Source organism: Pseudophryne corroboree, chromosome 9 (genome assembly GCF_028390025.1).
Source record: "Pseudophryne corroboree isolate aPseCor3 chromosome 9, aPseCor3.hap2, whole genome shotgun sequence".
NCBI classification, from domain to species: domain Eukaryota; kingdom Metazoa; phylum Chordata; class Amphibia; order Anura; family Myobatrachidae; genus Pseudophryne; species Pseudophryne corroboree.
The window spans coordinates 271148503-271172807 of record NC_086452.1 but is presented as its reverse complement, the minus strand read 5'-3'; the positions used below and the strand labels follow the sequence as shown (position 1 = coordinate 271172807).

At 44.0% G+C, this 24305-nt stretch overlaps 1 protein-coding gene across 3 annotated transcripts in view; it reads right to left on the bottom strand.

Moving 5' to 3' along the window:
• Nucleotides 1-3697: 3697 nt before the first annotated feature.
• PRRX1 (paired related homeobox 1) overlaps nucleotides 3698-24305 on the bottom strand; it is a 442683-nt gene continuing 422075 nt past the window's right edge. Inside the window, exon 4 of one of the 3 annotated variants that reach the window (XM_063940301.1) lies at nucleotides 3698-6565. In XM_063940301.1, the coding sequence (XP_063796371.1) occupies nucleotides 6427-6565 (139 nt within the window). In that variant the 3' untranslated portion in view covers nucleotides 3698-6426. The remainder of the gene's footprint in view (nucleotides 6566-24305) is intronic. The other 2 variants (XM_063940299.1, XM_063940300.1) reach the window with 2 other exon arrangements.

Below are 24305 nucleotides of genomic sequence, written 5' to 3'. Positions count from 1 at the left end.
TTTTTAATTTTTTCTCAGCATGTGAGCTAGTCTTTAATAATGAGGTTATTTAAGTACTGTAGCATAAGAGATTTAGGGGGTCTATTTACTAAGCCTTGGATGTAGATAAAGTGGATGGAGATAAAGTACCAGCCAATCAGCTCCTAACTGTTATTTTGAATCCCAGCCTGTAACATGGCAGTTAGGAGCTGATTGGCTGGTGTTTTAGCTCCATCCAAGACTTAATAAATAGACCCCTATGGACCTTATTCAGTAAGGATTGCAAAATTTGCTAATCACAATCTGGCTGATTATCGATCGACTGCACATGTACAGCATTCGCATTGCGCGTGCACGAATAATAATAGTGACAGAAAATGCTTATACATCATGACCGCCTGTTTGACTGACAGGAAGTCGGCATTTAAGATTTATTTATTTACTTTGAAATGATTTAAAAGGAAAGACTGGTTACTTTCTAGATTGTTCAATTATAGCTGCAGAAGTGTTTGAAGCGCCATTGTGGAGAGGATTTATTTTACACTGAACAGCGAATATGTCTGTGTACAACGTGATTCACAGAAATTTAGCGTTGGCCCTGCAGCACAGCTGATGTTCGGTATATCTGCAGATCATACTTAATATTTTTCACATCTCCTCTTCGGGAGTAGCCCAAAGAGGAGATGTTGCTTGGCACTTCAACTGGCAGGGCTGGGTTGTCCCATCATTTGGCCTTGCCATCAAAATGATGTGATTACTGGGTCTGCTTGAGGGTGTGGATAAATAACATGATTTTTCATCTTTTAGCCACAGCCTCTCCATTTGGCATGGGAACTCTCCTGTTTCTCTTTATATTGTTCACTTCACTATAGAAGGGGTGGGATACAGGACATATGGCTACTTATCCGTGAGTGCGGGGGACTTCCCAAAAAATGTGTAGTCTCCCGCAACTTGAGGGAGAGTAGGCAAGTATGCTGCAGATATATAGGCACATCTGGCTGTGTGTATGGGCAGTTCCCTGACCGCACGTACCTTGCAGCAGGGACTGATGTCATAGCTGAGTTGGGCAAATTCAAATACCTACCCAGCTTTATATGAGGACCAACATATCGAGCACCTGTTCGGTAAGGGTCCGCCATCAAGTTATTCCAGTGGCCAGCTTAAGTCAGTGATTTACAGTGTGGATAATGTAGTATATCACATAGTTTCTGTTATTTGTTCCTAATTAATTTTTAAAAATGGTTGTATTAAAACTTTTCTGTACATTATCAAGCCGTTTGTGTTGATTAGTGGGAATACATTTAATTGACTCCATTATGGTTCCACGTTGTAACTCATCAAAATGAGAAAAACCCCAAGGGGGTGAATACTATTTATAGATACTGTATAGGCATTCCTGTAGTGCATGAGTCAGCTTATAAAATTGTATGATAGCTCTCTCTTTTGCAGATACAAAAAGCTATTTTATAACATTGATAATGTGCACATCATAAAGACAGTGAGTGTCGACACATGTAACTCTAGTACCACCGATATGAAATCATCTAATCGCTCCAAACCAGAACCATTACCATTCCATCAATGTACAGGCTACATATGATGTGTCTCTCCTTATCCATAACCTATTTTCCTGGAAGTACCAATGTTCCACCAAAATGAGGGGATCAACGAAATGGAAAACTTTAACAGAGGCAAGGTGAACACAGGTAACTTTTTGGTAAGTGTTAGTGTACGTACTGTATATATACCAGCAGTCCGTTTTATTTGTATCATATTTTTGCCTAGCCTTACAGTAGGATCCTTAGGAATTTATCTACTCAGGGGCCCATTTCCTCAAAATTATACCATGTATGGACTCTACGTTTTACTTTATGATTCTATTTTATCTGAATTCATTTTTGTGAAGAAAGGTAAAGCAAACACCTGAAAAGTTCTGTTGAGTCACACCACAGGCTGTGGTGATACAGGAACATGACCAAATCTAGGAGGCATGGCCATGCCTTCATTAGAAAAATAGAATATGAAAGTAATATGCACACCACCTCAAAGTGCCTCAGAGGTGAATATGTGTCCCCTTCATAGTTCAGCAGGTAACTCATGCAATGCTAGTACCTGGTAAATAATATCCACCTTCCTCCTCTCTTGGTGGCCCCTCGTCCTACCACTCATAAGCACAGAGAGCAGTAAAATGTATAGATTATGTTGTTACCAAACCTTTATGCAGACTGTAGCTCAATGTGTACAGCAGTCTAATGTAATGTCAACATTGCTGAATTGTCGAAAATGTATTTTGGTTGTAATTCTAATCCAATCCTAACAATAATGCTAACCCTAATGGTAACCCTAATTATAAACCTAATGGAATTGTTGACATGTCCTACAGGGTTGTGGCCAATAAGATAACAGCTGAGCAAACATAGGTGTGGATCTCTTTTCTGCCAATTTCAAAGGCGGTAGAGCAATCTACACCACGGGTGACTTGATAGGTGAATACATCTGAGAAGAAGGTGCTTAGATATTCAAGAACCCTTAATGACTTTGAGATTAATATCATAACCAAATGTAAATGTATCAGTCTATTTTAATAATCATGTGTGAGAAATATAATGATGTTACAGAATTAACAATAAAATCCTTGATTAGAAAATTCTTGTGACAAAGCGGACTACATTTGTTTATACTGTAATTCATTGACACATTTGTCACATCATCTGACACATAAATGCCGATTGTCAGATCACATTTTAGACAGCAAATGGACATTTTTTTTTGTTTTAAATATAATCATGCAAGTCCATCTGAATTGGCGTCAAATTGTCTCGGTGAATGAAAATTCCGAGTTGTTCAAAATGACCACTAAGAAGTACAAATTCAATTTACAATACTTGACAATATATAGGCACAGAACATTGAAATGTGCCTGTATCATGGCACAGAGCAGCAAGAGTACTGGCTGCCCAGAAGCTAGAGGCAGTGGTTAGTTGGTTACAGATGAGCTCACAAAGGAGGCACCACTGAACCATAAGGGGTCACTGACTGTGAAGGAGACACCACATAAGCATGAGGTGCGACACAGAAGATGGAGGACAACAGACACAGCCAGTGAGGGTCGCACCTTATAACTTTTGTTTCACAGCAAATCTTCCATCCCATTGGGGATTTCATTTATTTTTATTGCTTTTGTTATGCATTGGATGTACTATTATTTATGTTTTCTTTTTTTTATAGCTTTGACTTTATTAATTATTTAAATTTATTAAAAGATTTGTTTAAATACTCTTATTTATATTACATTAGCTTTTCACATTTGCAGATATTAAAACATTAGGAAACAATGTAAATGTCATGTCATGAAAACTGACATAAGGTAGACAACATAGGAAGCTATCATTTATTTTAGTGTGATGTTAGGTAATTAAATGTAAGTGCACCAAAAAAAATTATACACATAAGCAGTGCACATTCTCCGGATGAGAGTCTTAGGAGTTAAGTTCAAATAAGTTTTTTATTACCAAACTAATTTCTTGTAGTAGGGATTTTAAAGAAAAGATTTACCTAAATGTCTGTATAAAGGTGGTCATTCCGAATTGATCGCAGCCAGCAACTTTTTGCTGCTGCTGCGATCAACTAGCACACGCCTATGGGGCAGTGTATTTTAGCTTAGCAGGGCTGTGACCGCTTGTGCAGCCCTGCTAAGCTAATTTTTTTTCTAGCAGAACAAGAGAAGCCCTATACCTACTTACCCTGTGCGACGATCTCTGCGATGCTGGAGCCGGCTTTGACGTCAGACATCCGCCCTCCGTTCTCCTGGACACGCCTGCATTTTCCTTACCACTCCCCGAAAATGGCAGCCAATGGTCCGGATCTGCACAGGAACGCCTTCTTCCTGTCAATCTTCTTGCTGACGGCTCTGCGACCGCTTTTTTCGTGGGACGCGACATAACCCGGCGACCCCTGTTGCCGGGCAATGTCGCGCATTCGCAATGCGGCTGCCGCGCATGCGCGTTACGGACCCGTTCGCACCGCAGCAATAGACCGCTGCGTGCGAACGGGTCGGAATGACCCCCAAAGTGTGGGAAATTTTAAAAGAGAGGTAGAATATCCTCGTAGCATATCAGCTTTCACGGGAAAGGTCCTTTTCCCTCAAGTTCATTCCAAGCACTATCCTTGATTCCAGTGCTCCTAGTCTCTAGTCCCCTTGTCTCTTTCATAAACTTGACACTGTGTACTTAGCCTTTGCTGTATATAGTGCCACTGAGTAGTAAAAAGCCTTCCTCTCACCTCCAATTGCCTATCATCAGGCCCACCATCAGGGGGGTGCTGCGGGCCCAGCCTCTCTAACAGAGAGGGGAGGGCCTGGGCCGCTCATTCAGCGGCCCGCCCGCCGCCAATAGTCTACCGATACTGCCGTTGTTTGCCCAGCCTCGGCACCCGCAGGCTATTGAAATTGGTCCCCTCTCAAGATGACCCGGGCTCAGATGAGACCGTTATTAAAGATACTAGAGGAGGCTCTAATATCTTTAATAACTGTCTCCTCCGAGGCGGTAGCCATTTTGGGAGGGACACATTAAATAGTTTTTATTGAAGCAGGCTGCCGAACAGTCTGCTGTGGCAGTGGCAGCAGGGGGGAAAGACGAGCAGAACCCTGAGCTCTGACAACAATACCCCTGACAATGATCAGGTACAGGGGCATTATTGTGTGGGGCAGCATAATATGGTGCTGGGGGCAAAACTGTGGGGGACATAGGACTTTTCTTATTAATAATAATAATAATAATATATATATATATATATATATATATATATATATATATATTTGTTTTTTTGGGTGGCAGTCGGGGGGCCCTGCTTATCATGATACAGAGTATTGTGATCATCTCTGCTGCTACCAGGGCTGCTGAGACAATTTCACTTATACTAGAGAGGGACGAGTCCACACCAGCTCAGTAAACCATTCAATTAAAATAAAGCGTATGCCAAAGCACCAGCCAGGTTATACCAAACAAGTCCAGGTAATTACAGTATAATCTGTACCCTGCCTGACACTTTCACAGCACCACAGACTGCTACTAGCATTGCTCTCACTTGGTGTCTAGAACAGCCACTCTTGAGCTTGCAATTATAATGTATCCACCCACCCTGACAATTGTGTTCAGTTTAGATGTATACACGCTGGACTAAATGCCTTTTACTTAAACCCAATCCCACTTCCCCTTGTTAACACAGTTCCTAACCTGATCATCCTGTGTCTTTTATTAACTGATTCTCTCCGGCACCTCCACCCCCGGTGTTCTTCAGTACTTTCCTTTGCTAGGTTTTATGTACTTTACTCGCCTTAGGGCTCCTCTTGACTTCTGTTTTCCTCTGCAATGATGCATATACAGCAAAGTGCCTGGCACCTCTTCAGGGAGCCAGGAACAGGTGTCGCAGGGGCAGTCATGAATGACTGGGGCAAATAAAGGGCAGCTACTAATCTTGCACCCAGGGGAGTAGTATCATTCACACTACCCTCAGTATGCCCTGATACATATATATGAGAAAGTGTCCACTAATCTTGAACACTGTTGCCATTTATTATTTTAATGGCAAGTTTACTTTGTGTGATGAATAGATATCTTACAATGCAAGCTGACGTAGTGACATACCAGGGAGAGTGAGCTGTAAATGTTATACACAACTGCAGACTGTTAAGGCACATTCGTTTAATTAATAAATGAGCAAATAAGGAAAAATTTGTGCGAAACTTATATGTATAATATAGATAACAACTAAACATTATCTAAAGCTGAATTTAAAACACAACCTGCACACATTTTTGTTGATAGTGTTAATTTTAAACATTCCAAATGTATAATAAAAGCAATAATAGCACAAATGCAAATGTTGCAAAAACAAAAGTAAAATGATCTCTATTTGCCCTATACAATCACTGAATGCTGCGCATTAATGTTCTTCCAAAACACTCAGTCAAGAGCAAAATGAATTCAAGTAATTAATCTTAGTTTTACACAGCAAATGATCTCTATAAATGAAATATATCAAAATGCACAGAGTCCTGACCAAAAAGAAAACTTTTACAGAAAATGGTTGACTTTTCTTCTCTTTTCAACATTAATTTACAGTATGATCAGTTATGTATACTCAGATTTCTTAGAGGATTTCTCCATGTTTATTTGCTGGTTTAGTTATTGTAGTTGCAGCATGAAAGTATTGTAGCTTGTCCATATAAAACGTTTTGGGAACATAAGCTTTTTGACTATTTTAAGCAAAGCATGAAAAGAACACAGACAACAAATGGCATTTTCCCAGGAGAAATTACAAACACCCTTATTATAAAAATAAAACAAACAGTTTATTCATCAATGTCCCATTGTAATGCCATTATTAATCAGGCAGGAATTGCCAATTGAAATATAATTGTATATGTATTTCAATTGCTTGTCTTCTTCAATTGAGTTTTGGCACTTGATTTCTTTGTAAACTGTTTTCCTTTGCCTTCAGTCTTAGATTTGCAATGCAGTTGGCCATGCTCATTCCCTGGGCAGGATTGGCATTCACACAAGTAGAGGAATAAGTAGCCATGGCACTATGAAACAAAAACAGTAAGGACCAGTTAGTAATACAGTACCTTAGTCATCTCTGGAGCAATGCTTTCCAATATACAGTACTATTTGGATTTGTATGAACACAGTACAATAACACAGCTATATTCTTTATAACAAGCCTTATAAATATTTCCAATAAATCCAATGTTGGCTTAATATGTCCAGATAATTCTATTCTTTTTTTTATTTAAAAGAAGAAAATTAAAATAAAAAAATATAAAAAATAAAGAAGAATAATATACAGTAATAAGCATAAAAATATAAAATTGTCAATTACAAAGCAGGAGAGGCTAAACTACTAGAAGCAATTGGAAAGATGTTGCTAAAAATATGCACTGTTAAAAACTGGTCTTGGAGCTGGGAAAACACACAGATTAGGCGCACATCCAACACCCCAATTTATCAAGGATACAAATAAAGGACTATGAGGGTCATTCTGACCCGTTCGCTTGCTGCGTTTTAACGCAGCAGAGTGAACGGGTCCCTGCTGCACATGCGCAGGTGCAATAGTGCGCCTGCGCATGCGGGATGGCCGAGGGCCATAGTAGGATAGCGATCGCCCCGGCCTGATTGATAGGCAGAGGCGATCGATGGGCAGGAGGGGGAGAAACAGCGTTTTGTAGGCGCGATCTGGCCAACGCAGGTGTGGCCGGACCGAATGGGGGGAGGGCCGCAGCGGCTGCGTGATGTTATATACGCAGCCGATGCGGGCCAGGGAGCGAGGAGTAGCTGGGCGTCCCCCGGCATGTCAGGAAAGATGGCCCTCATTCGGATTTGATCGCTCGCTAGCTGCTTTTAGCAGCAGTGCAAACGCTAAGCCGTCGCCCTCTGGGAGTGTATCTTAGCTTAGCAGAAGTGCGAACGAAAGGATCGCAGAATAGTGCTGAAATTTTTCAAAGCAGTTTCTGAGTAGCTGCAGACCTACTCCTTCCTTGCGATCACTTCAGTCTGTTTAGTTCCTGTTTTGACGTCACAAACACGCCCGGCGTTTCAGCCTGCCACTCCCCCGTTTCCCCAGGCATGCCTGCGTTTTCATCTGACACGCCTGCGTTTTTTAGCACACTCCCGGAAAACGGTCAGTTACCTCCCAGAAATGCCCCTTTCCTGTCAATCACTCACCGATCAGCAGTGCGACTGAAAAGCGTCACTCGACCTTGTGTGAAACTGCATAGTTTTGTGTGAAAGTACTTCGCACATGCGCACTGCGGCCCATACGCATGCGCAGAAATGCCGATTTTTTTGCGTGATCGCTGCACTGCGAACAACGGCAGCTAGCGATCAACTCGGAATGACCCCCGATGATCGTAGCTGTGCAAAATTTTGCACAGCTACGATCAACTCGGAATGACCCCCTATGTGTAATTCCCTGCGCTTCCCTGTTTAAACATGTAACTGGGACAACTTCACCACAGTGACATAGTAACATGCAACGTGGGTCACAACAAAAATAAAAATACAGAGCTTTATTTTATGATGAATTGGTCCAGCGTCTGCTCTAGATTATTCCCAAATTGCGAATTAGCAAATCCATGGATGGGTATCTGAAACAATATATGTGCTGCCCTCCCACAGGCTTAGTCAGCAATGGAGGGAAAGCACACAAATAAAAATGATAGTGCAGCAGTCTTCGATAGACACAAGAATTTAATAAATATTGCACTTAAAAGACAAAAGATAAAAACAGCATAGATAATAGCTTCTACTGGCATAACAGCAATGCTTCTTAATGTCTCACTGGGTCCACGGGTGTTCAGCGTGATGGGCAGGCAAACACAGGCCTGGAATCTGCAGCCCCACTCCCAAACAGTGATCAGTGTTTACGGATGTCCAAAGTGAGGTATCACGATAACCACACTCTTTACGCGTTTCAGCCTGCAAGGGGTACTTCATCAGAAGTGTGCTGATCAATGTTTGGGAGCGGGGCTGCAGATTCCTACATTTTCTACATTTTTCAGAACTTAAAATATATAAATAGAGCTCGAATTACAACGGTGTCAGTTCTTTCACTTTGCGGAATGGATAAAATTTTAGGTGGATCAAAATGATTGGGGGCATTTATGTGAAACTCCATGCCCAAATGCTGACGGCACAGTTTTCAAACTTTTGCTCATCTATAAAGGAGACCCTGGTCAAACATGAGGAAAGAACTAGAGGGAACAGAAACATGTGGTGACAATGAGCACAGATACGACAAGAGCCAGATAGTGCATGCAGGACAAAAATGATCAGGAAAAAACTTTGTTTCTCTTACGTCCTAGAGGATGCTGGGGTCCACATTAGCACCATGGGGTATAGACGGGTCCACCAGGAGCTATTGGCACTTTAAGAGTTTGAGTGTGTGGGCTGGCTCTTCCCTCTACGCCCCTCCTACCAGACTCAGTTTAGAAAATGTGCCCAGAGGAGCCGGTCACAGCTAGGGGAGCTTTCCAGAGCTTTTCTAGTAAAAAGTTATTTTAGAGTTTTTTTATTTTACAGGGAGGCTGCTGGCAACAGCCTCCCTGCAGTGTGGGACTAAGGTCGGGAGTAGTGTCCGCCCTGCGGGGTCTGAGCCACTTACTCCGCTGACAGGACACTGAGCTCCTGAGGGGATAGATCGCTCCCTACCACTGGGGATCGCCCAACCCAGCAGCATGCCGCCACCCCCTTACAGAGCTGAAGGTTGTGGCGAGTAAGACACCGGCCCCCCTAGCAAGCGGGGGGCTGGTATGAAGATGGCGGCAGCAGGGTAGGAGCGCCGTATTAACTGCGCTAAAGGATGGCTCAGCGGTACATAGTGCGGCGCGGTGAGGGGCGCCCTGGTCCAGCGCTTACACCCTGCACTGGTCACAAAGCCTGTCGGGGTCCCAGGATCTCTGCCAGCATCAATCCTCCGGCCAGTATAATCAGATGAAGAGCAGGAAGACAGCCCCATTTTGGGGGTGGAGCTTCTCCTCAGAGCGGACCCAGCAGCTTTCAGCGCCATTTTCCTGCCTGTACAGCGCTGATCAGGAGAAAGAAGATCCCCAGCACAGCAACTCCAGCTATCTCTCACGGTACCAGGGGGTTGTAGAAGTGGGAGGGAGGCTGCAATACGATTGTGTATCCTATTAAGGTGCACAGTCAGCTCTGACAAGGGGTCTCCCTTTTGTTAAAAGCGCTGTGTGTGGGTTGGCTCCAATCTCTGTGTCTCTCTTGATATTCTTGGGGGTGAAACTCTGTTGCTCTTCCCTGTGTGTGTGTGGAGTGTTTTGTGGTCTCCTTTAGCCATGTCCAGGGACACTGTGTCATATGCTGCAGAGGATATGTCCTCCCAGGATGATCCCATTCCATGTAATCAGGATAGCACTGGTTTAGCACAGATTCCAGCAAGGGAACCTGAGTGGTTTTCCTCTATCAAATCTTGGATTTCTCAGATTTCAGATAGGGTTGCAAGTAATGAATCTGCAACCCAGGTATTCCAGAACTCTATGGCAGTATGTCACGATTCTGGTACCTCAGGACGCTCCGCTATATACCCCCACAAACGTGTGCTTATTCATGTCATGCAAGATGACACGGATACCGATTCTGATAGCACAGATGGTACTGGGGATGTGTTGCGGGGGTCTGCCTCTCTTGCAAAGGGGGTGCAATTGATGATAGAGGCTATCAGGGATGTGTTGAATATTAATGATACCACACCTGAGCAGGTTTAGGAGGCTTTTTTCACTGAAAATAAGAAAGCATCACTAACCTTTCCTGCGTCAAGGGAATTAAATGCTATATTAAAGAAAGCATGGGAAAACCCTGAGAAAAAATTCCAGATCCTTAAAAGGGTCCAGGTGGCGTTTCCTTTCCCTGAGGATAGGAAAAAATGGGAAAGCCCGCCCATTTTTGACGCATCTGTGTCCAGACTCTCAAAAACGGTGGTTTTACCTGTTCCGGGATCTACCGCCTTAATGGAGCCGGCTGATCGAAAAATTGATAATACACTTAAATCAATGTACACCGCTTAGGGGGCCATATTCCGTCCCACTATTGCTAGTGCATGGATTGCAAAAGCTATAGTAAAATGGTCAGGCACCTTACTTGAGAATTTGGATACAATGCATAAGGGTGATGTTGATTTTTTTTTTGCGTAACATTCACGATTCAGCATGTTTTATGGTAGAATCCATGAAAGACCTGGGTTCCATGGCTGCGGGGATCTCTTCCATGTCTGTTTCTGCTCATCGGGGACTGTGGCGGCGTCAGTGGTCGGCCGACGCGGAATCCAGGAAAAGTGTGGAGTCCCTACCCTACACAGGTCAGGCTCTCTTTGGGTAAGTTTTGGATGTGTGGATATCAATGGCTACAGCGGGTAAGTCTACGTTCCTTCCCTCAGCTGCACCTGCTCCGAAGAAATCCTTCTCTTCATCAGCATCACAATCCTTTTGGTCTAACAAGCCTAGAAAGTCCAAACCGTTCAACACCTTCTTTAGGGGAGGTCGAGCTAAATCCAAGAAACCTGCTGCGGTAGGTTCCCAGGAAACTAAACCTGCTTCCAGTACGCCAAAGTCCTGTCAAAGTCAGAAAAATGTCTCAATGCACGTTGCCATATTTGCACCGCACACTGGTCCGCGCTGCGCGTGCGTACGCTCTCCCGTGGAAGCGCATACCCGCAATAGCGTGCACTCGCAGGCGCGGTATGCGTATTTACGGTAGAGTTTATGTGGTCGTAGCGTGCGACTCATTCGTTACATATTTTCACAATTAATGTAGTTTATAGATCACGGTCCCTTTGATAGATTCTGAAAGTTTGGTTAAAATACAATGTCCCAGAGCTGAGGAATCCCTCTTTATATCGTACGAAGGGTCTAACAGGAATCATACAGTAGTGTTTGGTACCCATCGGAAGAGTATTTAATTAGCAATATTCCGGTGTTGGTTTGGAGCGTATTAATCGCTCGTGCGAATAGTTATGGACATAAGAAGTTTATGTCCATTTCTATTATTTACACATACTCAGGTATGCGGCGGGAAACCCAGTTTCCCACCCACCTGAGCTGTTGGAAATCGTCACAGCCCACCTGTATGAATCACCCTATGACCTTTTGTTATGATGCAGGGCCGAATTCCTTCGGCCAATGGACAATGGGATTGTAGGACCAGGAGATTGCATTGTGTGTGGGGCATAAATAGGCAGGCCGACCACATCCAGCTCTCACTCTCTCATCAACGGTTATCTGCTGATAGCCGGGAGCTGGATATCGAGGCGCAGGCGATCATACCCTTTGTGCGTAAGTTTCTCTCCGTAATCATTGTCTTTCTGTGAGCCAATTTCTCTCCATCTCTCTCTCTCTCTCTCTCTCTCTCCTCTTTTCTCTTATATCTCCCATAGTATTATAGTATTGTATTGTATTTCATTTAGGTCAGAGTAGTATTGTCTTTTTGTATTTATTGTTTAGTTCTGTGGTTAGGAAGTCTCTGTTATATTGTAGTGTATCATTTGTACTGTTATCCCCTTTTACAAGTATATTAGATATAATACAGTTAATAGGCTTTGGAACCTAAACCAGTATCTGTGCATTTTCTATAGTGTTAAGTGTTCACTTGAGCGTCGGTGACGCTCAAGCAGCTTTGTAGTTAGTCAGGTTACACAAGGTTGCATTTACACCCTGTACTCACATTAAGGTATTCAGTGTATTTCATTGGTATAAGGTTTTAACATAAAGGTATAGCGTTGTGAGCGTCTGCGCCGCTGGTGACCTCCTCGTGGTCTCGAGCGTATGCTACGCCATAGCGATTCTTTCCCCTAGACATAGCCAATAACGTGTCCTGTGATCACTGGGCCGTGAGCGAACGTGACGCTTGAGCGTCTCGCCTACGGCTGAGCAATCGCTACGCCAATAGCGTACCATTACGGTACTTCTTAAGCAAACAGCGTACAGTGTTCTTAGCTTCATAAAGGGTTGTTTATACGACAAGGAATTTTGTATTAGCAATTGGGGACTCGTCCTATCCTTCTCATATCTGCACTAGGTAGATCAGCAGACATTATCCCCCAGCAAAGGGTGGGAGGTTGTCTCCCAGTGCTGACGGGATAAGCGTCTGCTTCGCTTAGATAAAGAGTGCTGAAGGAACCCGGTAACCGGAAGTAAGAACAAAACGCTTGTGTCTTTTTAAAACTGTTTTATTTCTCTTCTGTCTTGCGTATACACGCACGCATACATTTATCTGCATTTCTTTTTCATTTTCGTATATCACTATTCCTGTTTGCCAATTTTATAGTTGATAGAAAGTGCTAAAAAGAGATTTGCTGTTATTTAATAGTAGAGGTAATAGTTAAAGTATAGAACAACACACGGTTTGTCTGGGAGACAAGGCAGTCAGTGTGGATTGCGGTAGATGATCAGGGATCATTTACATTGATAAAAGTATATATTGTGTTACGGTGGATCCTTTGCATTGCGTACACGTGTCGCTAACAAAGACTAGCGTACGCAATCCAAAAGGCAGACGCACGCAGCGTACATTACGCAACGTAGCGTCTGGTTACGCCCACGTAGCTCGTCACGAAAAGTGAAGTAACGCAAAGGCGATAATTAACGCACAGCGGTAGATAACGCGACGCGGTAAATAACGCAAATCTATTTTTAGAAAAATCTGAAATTTAGTTTAACAGATCCTGCTCCTAATTGGTAACACTTTTGGCCTAAAGACAATTTCTGCGCAGAAATAGATATAGAAACAAAAGTGTACATGTGTTGAGTGAGTGTGTTTTGTATACATAAGTTTATACAACTTTAAGGTGGAACCAAAAGGAAAGCCGGGTACTCGTCAAGGGACATACGTGTAAGTGACATATACGGTGGCTAGGGAGGCATCCCTGGTTAAATAATATTTGAGCATTAGAGTATAGCGGACCATAAGGTAACAAGACCAGGAGGTCATAAGGTAACAAGACCAGGAGGTCATAAGGAACAAGACCAGGAGGTCGTAAGGTAAAAGGTCCGCTATAAAAGTCCAGTGGCACAACCCCTGGGGTGTTGGTGCAGAACCCATATAGGCCATAAGCTCTTGCTGAAGGAATCGCGGCCGGAAACATCGATTCCATTGGTCTTTCAGTACATGACAAGTAGTGCTCGTGTACTGAACGATTGGACCGCACGTAATTGTGTGCAGTAGTTAGTAATCTGACCTAATACCATTAGAGTAAAGTGGTCACAAACGCTATTTGTACATTCTGACGTGATTTGTGTAATTTTTTATTTTTGGAAGGGAAGTTCGCTGGTCACTCAGGAACTATCCAACAACCGATACTTGCTGGGGAACGCGCCCCAGTAAATAAAGGTTCACAGGGGCCCTGGGTTGGGTACAGCAGCTCTGGTTACAGTGATTGCAGTACTGGCCAACGTGGGCGAGAAGTAAGTGGGGTACTTGATAAACCACCACCGCCGGCCTGCCCAAGGACATCTTGGTTTGTTTGTAAGGGTTCGCTGAAAACCTTGAGATAAAGATCCAAGGAGGAATAAGCAACGCCTGCAGATTATGGGGGCCATTTGTTCCGGTAGGGGGCGATCAACCTCGGTTCGGGTTGATTCAGAGAACCGACCAGTTGGGTCGGCACGATATGTAATGTGTGAAAAATACGGTAGTCACACAGAGGTTTTATGTGATGAATGGGAGAGAATGACTGTACAAGACAGGGACAAATTCCCAAGAATAGGTAGCTTCAGTCCAGAAGTGTTACAAAATTTAAGGAGGAGGATATGTCTCGTAAAATCAACAAAGAGACGAATTCAGCATCATGATTGTTTACAGTTATGGCACCAGGAAGGTGAGATACAGAGAGGTTTGGCTCTGGCGGCGGGATCTGGGGCAGTCAGGAAGTTGATTGCCACAGCTCCTCCTCCACCATACATTGCAGGAGAGAAGTTGATTGCGGAGAGAAACGCACTGGGTTGTAAAACACAAACTCTTAGTAACACTGTAAATGTTAATGATGTTAACCAAATAACTCATGCAAGTATTAACCCGTGCAAGTTGTACCCTGTTTTGAACCTTCCTCAGGAGTGTGATCAAGAAGAAGATTCGGCAACAATTTCAGCTCTCTCTCTTGCAGCCACCATAGCAGAGACCACAGTAGGCACAGCGACACCCACGAGATTAGTGAAAGCCCCTAGCGGAGGGATAGGTGAGGTCGTGTCAACGGGTAAGTACGGCACCATGCACTACACTGAAACAATTGTACCACAACAAGCAGTAGAATCTACACAGGAAGAGGCTGTTAGAATTGCTCCTGTAAGGGTAATAGCAGTTCCCAATGGAAAAACAGATGTGTCTGGAGCCACTCCCATAAGGAACATTGCCATGTACACTCCATTTTCCCGAATGGAATTAAGAACAATAGTGTCCGAATTTCCTGACCCCAGGAAGGATTTAGTTGCTAGCCAAAAATACATCAGGGATTTAGGTAACACTGTAGAACCCAACAACAAGGATTGGCAGATACTGCTAAGAGCTTGTTTACCTTCCAATGTTGATGCAACTCAGTTTTTAGCTGATTGTGCATTGGATAAAGATGTACCGCTTACAGACGTGTACAACAAGGATAATGTAAAAAGGATAAATTTACAGCTAAAAGAGTATTTCCCAGCCGTTGTTAAATGGAATAAAATATTTTCCATTAAGCAAAAGGAGTCCGAAACGGCAACAGAATATTTTCACCGGGCACTATTAGAAATGGCAAAGTACACTGGTATAGAAGACATTAAGACCAACCCAAACCATCGAGAAGTAGCAGTATCTGTACTGATGGATGGTTTAAAGGAAACATTAAAGACTAGGGTTCAGACCACGCAACCATGCTGGCGAGGTCTGTCAGTGTCCGGCTTGAGAGAGGCTGCTATTGATCACGACAGAAATATCACTAGGCACAGAGAGTCGCAAAGTGATAAGTTGATGTCCGTAAGTATACAGGCGCTGACCACAAGGCAGCCTGCGTATGTACCACCGAATCCTGTGGGTAAGGCAAGTGTAATAACATGTTTTTCTTGTAACAGACCGGGACACTATGCACGAGAATGTAGAACAAAGAATGTACAAAGATCTTTTCAACCCCCTAGACAACAACACAACACACGACATTGGGAGCAGGGTCCACAGAGGCGGAGTTTTGAGCCACATACAGGGGAAACAAAAAGATACCCCCCGAACAGAGATTGGCATGCCTCTGGTAGTTCCCAGCTAACTCCCCCACAAGTAGTTGCTGCCAATGGGATTCAGGGAGGTCCGCATACCCAATAGGGGTGTGGCCATACCTGTAATCTGCAGCCAGTTAAGTTGATTGCCAGTCTTGGAAGCGAACCAGAGATTGCAATCAATGTAGCTGGTAAAACTTTAAACTTTCTTGTAGACACAGGGGCGGCCAAGTCAGTGATAAATTCGACAGTGGGCATGAGAACCACTGGTAGGACAATTCCAGCCATGGGAGTAACAGGAGTAGCCCAGCACTACCCTGTTAGCAAACCAGCCGAGATTACAATAGGGCCTTTGCATACCAAGCATTCCTTTTTGCTGGCTGCATCTGCACCAACTAATCTCCTGGGAAGAGACTTACTATGTAAAATGGGTTGCGTCATTTATTGTACTCCTGAAGGTGTATTCTTGGACATTCCTGAGAATCACGCTCAGGAAGTACGAGACATGTTAGACTCCCCATCAAAATTAATGTCACATTCCATTATGACAAATAGGAACCCATCCCAAGTAGAAGAGATGACATCTCAGATACCAGAGTCACTTTGGACAAAAGATGGACAGGACACTGGATTAATGGCAAACGTAGCTCCAGTAGTTGTACAAGTAAAAGATGGTAGGATAGCTCCAAAAATCCCACAGTATCCTCTGAAGCCAGAGGTGGAGTTAGGAGTTTTTCCTGTAATAGAGCGCTTGCTACAACAGGGCATTCTAGTAAGAACGTCCAGCACAGCAAATAGTCCCATCTTCCCTGTTAAAAAGAGTGGGGGGAGGGGTTACAGACTAGTGCAGGATCTAAGGGGGATTAACAAAATAGTTGAGAGTCAGTTCCCCGTAGTGCCTAATCCAGCTGTCATCCTAATGCAAATTCCTCCCACTGCCAAATTTTTCACTGTTATTGACCTCTGCTCCGCTTTCTTTTCGGTACCTCTGCACCCTGACAGCCAATATTTGTTTGCATTCACATACAGAGGAGTCCAATACACGTGGACTCGGTTACCCCAAGGTTTCATAGATAGTCCAAGTATATTTTCTCAGGCTTTGCATGATTGTTTACAGTCTTTCCAACCGGAAAGTGGATCAGTGTTGATACAGTACGTGGATGATCTACTACTGTGTTCTGATTCATTGGAGGCATCCCTGAAGGATACGAAACAGCTCCTGTTTCATCTTTCAGACACAGGTCACAAGGTGTCCAAAGACAAGTTGCAATTATGCCAAGCTAAGGTAAAATATTTGGGACACTGTCTAACACAAGGACTGAGACACCTGACCACTGATAGAATCCAAGCCATTAGAGACATGACACTGCCACAAACCCAGCAACAGATCAGGACGTTTCTAGGAATGTGTGGGTATTGCCGTAATTGGATCCCAGGGTTTTCCATATTGGCGCTACCTTTGCAGGAAATGGTCTCCTCAAACAAACCTGATCGGATTTCGCATACAGACGAATCCGAAACAGCATTTGAGAGACTCAAACAGTGTCTAACGCAGGCACCAGCACTAGGTATGCCAGACTATGGGAAACCCTTTGAACTATACGGAACAGAAAGTGCTGGGTGCGCAGCAGGTGTACTAACACAAAAACACGGTGATGCCAGCAGGCCAATTGCATATTACAGCGCTCAGCTAGATACGGTAGCGCGATCCCTCCCCACATGCTTGCGTAGCGTTGCGGCGATAGCATTGCTAGTGACGAAAAGCGAAGATGTCGTGCTAGGCCACAACCTCACAATCCATACACCGCATGCGGTATCTGCCTTATTGAATTCTGCCCAAACCAGACACGTCTCATCAGCAAGGTTTACAAGATGGGAATTGGCATTAATGGCCCCCGTAAACATCACCATAAGGAGATGCAGTGCATTAAATCCTGCAACATTTCTCCCAAGTGTGCCTGGTCAGGCACAAAGGGTGGGAGGTGAGAGTGATGGGGAAGGAGGATTTAATGCAAAGGAAGATGCACATGATTGTATGGAATATTTGACCCAAAATTTTACCGCAAGGCCTGACATCAGTGACAATCCACTGGAAGATGCAGAACTCACGTTCTACACGGACGGTAGTTGTCACAGACAGTCAGACTCGGGAGACTTGTGTACTGGATACGCAGTCGTAGATGACCAAGACACCATAGAAGCGGAACCGCTAGGCCCACCTCACTCAGCCCAGGTTGCTGAACTGGTCGCCCTAACCAGAGCATGTGAATTGGCTAAGGGTAAGTCTGCCAATATCTACACCGATTCTAGATACGCGTTCGGGGTAGTACATGATTTCGGAGCGCTATGGCGTCTCAGAAATTTCATGACGGCAGCTGGTACACCGATAGCGCATGCAGCTCACATAAAAAGGCTTCTAACAGCGATACAGGAACCCGACAGAGTGGCTGTTATCAAATGTAAAGCACATACATATAGTCAAGACCCAGTGTCACTTGGTAACAGCCGAGCAGACGAAGCCGCAAAGCTTGCAGCTGCTACCCCCACACGGACAGACACCACACAGTTGATGGTATTTAATACCATCAACACACAGAAGTTGTGTGAGATGCAGAATTTGTGTTCCACACAGGAAAGAGCAGTCTGGAAGGCAAAGGGATATGGCCAGGAGTCCTCAGGGCTCTGGACGGATGGACATGGTAAACCAGTGGCCCCCAGGGCATACCTTCCATGTCTGGCTGAAGCAGCTCACGGGCTGACTCATCTAGGCAAGGAGGGGATGTGCAAATTGGTAAGAGCATACTGGTGCGCCCCAGGATTCTCCTCTCATGCGAGTAAAAGAGCAATGTCATGCCTTACCTGTCTGAGAAAGAATATTGGAAAGGCAATACCTACAGAACCATCCCATATCCCACCTGCCGGCGGCCCTTTTCAAGTAATACAAATTGACTTCATTCAATTACCCCCATGTCGAAATTTGAAATATGTACTTGTTTGTATAGATGTTTTCTCGAATTGGGTCGAAGCTTTCCCAGCAGCTACAAATACCGCTATGTTTACAGCTAAGAAAATTGTGCAGGAATTTGTATGTAGATATGGTATCCCTAGAATCATTGAAAGTGATAGGGGTACCCATTTTACAGGTGATGTCTTTCAAGGAATGTGTAAGTTGATGGGAATTGATAGTAAGCTGCACACTCCGTACCGTCCACAGGCGAGTGCGAAGGTCGAAAGAGTGAACAGCACTATTAAAAATAAATTGAGTAAAGTAATGGCAGAGACAGGATTGACGTGGCCAGAAGCTTTACCCATTGTTTTGTATAGCATCAGAACCACTCCCAGGTCCCCTCTTAATCTGTCTCCTTTTGAAATTCTGTTTGGTCGACAACCGCATGTCATGATTAACCCTCAGGATGATTTGAAATGTAACAATGAAGTAACTGTAAAATACTTGATTAACATGAGTAAGCAGTTGAGGAATCAAAATGATAATCTGAAGTTGGTGATTCCTGATTTACCAGATAGTAATTGTCATGACATTGAACCTGGGGATTATGTAATGATACGAAATTTTCTACGCTCAGGTTGTCTTATTGATAGATGGGAAGGACCATACCAGGTCTTATTGACTAGCACCACAGCATTGAAGGTTGCTGAGAGAGAGACTTGGGTCCATTCATCCCACTGCAAGAAGGTTGCTGATCCCGAGAAGTCCCGTGACAAGGAACAGACGGTAGAGGTTGTATCACTGGAGTGTCTGTTCCAGGAGGACTGAGGCGGCTCCTGAGCCTTGAAGATCGAAAGCAGCTGTCGACTCCCCTCTCCCTTTTATTGTTTTCTCCACTTCCCATCCCCTCTCCCTTAAAAATTTCTTTTTCCCCCTTCTCATTCTTCTCTATTTCCTCCTCAAAGATGGACTTGCCCCAAGAGACTGTGATCCGGATTTTGATGTTAACCATGATGTTGACCAGAGCAGTCTGTTCCGGCGAGAGTACCATAGAGGTCGAGAGAGGTTCTGGAATGGGTTCCGATTATGATGATGGAGGCGTAGTTTTCCAAGATCAACCAAACCAACAAGCAAAGGCGAGTATCAGAAAACGATCCGATAGAAGAAATTGTGATGGATTGTTAGCTGAAGAAAATTGTATCTGTAGGCTCTGTGATAATCTGGTTGAAGATGGATGCATAAAGAAATGCCAATCTAGTTTTAATATCCATATGGACCGGCATCCATTGAGTGACTATCACTCTCTAGTGGGTAATGTGTTAAACAAGACCGATTGTTGGGTATGCTCTCAAGTACCTCAGGGTCACAGTAAATCAGGGCTAGTACCATTTCCTTTAACGTTAGGGGAGGTACTTGAGCTAAGTGGTGGGAGACCGGTGGATCGGAGGTTTAACATCTCCAGCCCTCCTAGTTTGAAGCTCCACCAATACCATGTGGATAGGTCCCTCTTATGTTTTAACATCTCCAATCCCAGAAAACCGGGAAATTGGGAAGTGTCATGGAGCAACCTTACCATGACCTTTTCACACAGAGCAGATAGAATGCCTACAGATACAGAGCTCGTACGCCACATAGCCAGTAGAGGAAAATCTTTCCGGTATCGATATACCTTAGGAAATAGGATTACTAGAGTTGGAGAGGTATCACCAGGATACTGTGCACATATCGTACAAACCGATACGTGCATTAGGCAGATGGAAGAATTAGGGTCAGGAGATTTCACCTGGAAGGTTTGTAACATGGTCATGTCCTTCTCTGTCCCATATGTTCTCCCCGATGATGCATATTTCATATGCGGGAGAAAGGCGTACAAGTGGCTTGCCCCAAACTCTGAAGGATTGTGTTATATTGGAAAAGTATTGCCTGAAGTGATGACTGTTACACATGACAAAATGAAGGACATACACCGTGGTGCCCAAGCTCCTTATACTCACACTCATTACGAGCACCGAGTTAAAAGACAACTGTCAGAAAGGTTAGAGCATCCGGCCTCTGATCTTATCCATGAATCCACCGGGATTCAGGTTCTGGTAGCGTTAGATTTCACTCGCACTGCTCGAGGTGTGATGAATTATAGATACATTTCCGCGCTCGCCAATTTGTTAGATAATATCACTGAAATGTATGATGACACGTTTAGATACACTGGAAGAGAACTTCAAGCTTACAAAACAGAACTAGTTCAGCATAGGATGGTTCTTAATTATCTTACAGCAGTAACAGGCGGATATTGTGTTACATTGGCAACACAGTACGGCATAAAGTGTTGCACGTATATCACAAATAGCACCGAGGATCCGGTAGAGGTCATAGACCAAAAGATGGACGATATTCTGCAATTAAAGTGGGAATTTCGTCGAAAACACAATCTCACCCTTGCTGCTGTAGGTAATGAGCTGACTAGTTGGGTGTCATGGTTGAACCCGCGAAATTGGTTCTCCGGTTTAGGAGACTGGGCTCAAGGAGTCATAATGGATGTTGGAAAGTTTCTCCTATGTATCTTGGGTGTTGTTATATCGATTGGATTGATATTTAGATGCGGGCAGGCTTTAATGAGGTGCAAACAAAGTACAAAAGTGATGAGCTTGAGGAGTGAGGAAACTGTAATTAACCTGGATTTGATTTATGACCCAATGATAGAAACCAGAATGTGATGAAAATGCGATTATACGGTCCGTTTCTTTCACCTGTTTTTCTGCTTTTCTCCAAGATACAAAGACCCCCTTGGACGAGGAAGTTGACGAGACGCTATACAGACAACAGACAAGCACCAAAGAAGAAGATTTGACAACTTTAAATATGGACACTTGATGAACTTTGCCATGGATCCCCAGTTTCCCTAGTATTTTTAAACTCACGCTAGCCCAACATTTTTTGTAAATCTGATGGCTCAGACAAAGCTATTTGCTCATGCCCAAGGAGCAATACAGCGCAAAGAAGACGACTCTCAACAGATACCGAACACAACTTCAACAACAGATGTACATTTCCCTGACATAGAATATCATTGCATTTTTCGTAAGTGTTCTTTATCTTCATCTCTACAACCCTCAGGTAACGACACACATAGACGATAGGGAATACAGGCACAGATATCAGCAACCACATACCCCCCCATTCATGTATCATCAACTAAAATGTGCATCCCCATTTTGTTACAACCACAGCCGAAATGAGCTCGGTAGAGTTTGACAGCCCATCCACAGACCTGTACCACAGGATAAGAAGGAATTCAAATGTATACTTCGCAATACCTCGAAGCTTGATTTACCACACGTACGGCACGATGATACATGACCCTCCAAACATGGACTCATACACACATGCTTCTACTTTCTCACTAGGTCATACCCTTTTCACACCTACTCCTCTCTTCTTCCTTACCCAACCATGGAAATCAATTAACCCCTGACTTACATTTTTCTCCTTAAATGTTTTGTGGCAGTTATTATTGACTGCCAAAGGGTGGACTGTCAAAGTCAGAAAAATGTCTCAATGCACGTTGCCATATTTGCACCGCACACTGGTCCGCGCTGCGCGTGCGTACGCTCTCCCGTGGAAGCGCATACCCGCAATAGCGTGCACTCGCAGGCGCGGTATGCGTATTTACGGTAGAGTTTATGTGGTCGTAGCGTGCGACTCATTCGTTACATATTTTCACAATTAATGTAGTTTATAGATCACGGTCCCTTTGATAGATTCTGAAAGTTTGGTTAAAATACAATGTCCCAGAGCTGAGGAATCCCTCTTTATATCGTACGAAGGGTCTAACAGGAATCATACAGTAGTGTTTGGTACCCATCGGAAGAGTATTTAATTAGCAATATTCCGGTGTTGGTTTGGAGCGTATTAATCGCTCGTGCGAATAGTTATGGACATAAGAAGTTTATGTCCATTTCTATTATTTACACATACTCAGGTATGCGGCGGGAAACCCAGTTTCCCACCCACCTGAGCTGTTGGAAATCGTCACAGCCCACCTGTATGAATCACCCTATGACCTTTTGTTATGATGCAGGGCCGAATTCCTTCGGCCAATGGACAATGGGATTGTAGGACCAGGAGATTGCATTGTGTGTGGGGCATAAATAGGCAGGCCGACCACATCCAGCTCTCACTCTCTCATCAACGGTTATCTGCTGATAGCCGGGAGCTGGATATCGAGGCGCAGGCGATCATACCCTTTGTGCGTAAGTTTCTCTCTGTAATCATTGTCTTTCTGTGAGCCAATTTCTCTCCATCTCTCTCTCTCTCTCTCTCTCTCTCTCCTCTTTTCTCTTATATCTCCCATAGTATTATAGTATTGTATTGTATTTCATTTAGGTCAGAGTAGTATTGTCTTTTTGTATTTATTGTTTAGTTCTGTGGTTAGGAAGTCTCTGTTATATTGTAGTGTATCATTTGTACTGTTATCCCCTTTTACAAGTATATTAGATATAATACAGTTAATAGGCTTTGGAACCTAAACCAGTATCTGTGCATTTTCTATAGTGTTAAGTGTTCACTTGAGCGTCGGTGACGCTCAAGCAGCTTTGTAGTTAGTCAGGTTACACAAGGTTGCATTTACACCCTGTACTCACATTAAGGTATTCAGTGTATTTCATTGGTATAAGGTTTTAACATAAAGGTATAGCGTTGTGAGCGTCTGCGCCGCTGGTGACCTCCTCGTGGTCTCGAGCGTATGCTACGCCATAGCGATTCTTTCCCCTAGACATAGCCAATAACGTGTCCTGTGATCACTGGGCCGTGAGCGAACGTGACGCTTGAGCGTCTCGCCTACGGCTGAGCGATCGCTACGCCAATAGCGTACCATTACGGTACTTCTTAAGCAAACAGCGTACAGTGTTCTTAGCTTCATAAAGGGTTGTTTATACGACAAGGAATTTTGTATTGTCAGTCCTCCGCATGATAGTGGATCGCACCCACTGGCCTGGAGGTGGAGCCAGTCGGAGCAAGGCTCAGACAGTTCAGTCACGTCTGGGTATCGTCCGGCCTGGATCCCTGGGTGATAGATATTGTGTCCCAGGGATTCAGGTTGGAATTTCAAAATCTCTCTCCTCACCGATTTTCAAATCAGGCTTGCCAGTTCTGCTGGCGGACAGGACTGTCCTACAAGCAGTGGCCCAGAAGTTGGTGGAGGCACAGGTCATTGTGCCAGTACCTCCTCATTTGCAAACCACGGGTTACTATTCGAACCTTTTCGTGGTACCGAAACCAGATGGTTCGGTGAGGCCCATTCTGAACCTAAAATCACTGAACCCTTTTCTGAAGGAGTTCAAGTTCAAAATGGAGTCTCTCAGGGCAGTGATATCAGGTCTGGAAGAGGGGGAATTCCTAGTATCCCTGGATATCAAGGATGCGTACCTCCACATTCCGATTTGGCTACCACATCAGGCTTATCTCCGTTTTGCATTACTGGAATGTCAATTCCAGGTCCAGGCCCTGCCATTTGGCCTCTCTACAGCACCAAGGGTGTTCACCAAGGTGATGGCGAAGATGATGGTTCTACTACGAAAATAGGGGGTAAACATCATTCCGTATCTGGACAATCTACTGATAGAGGCATCGTCCAAG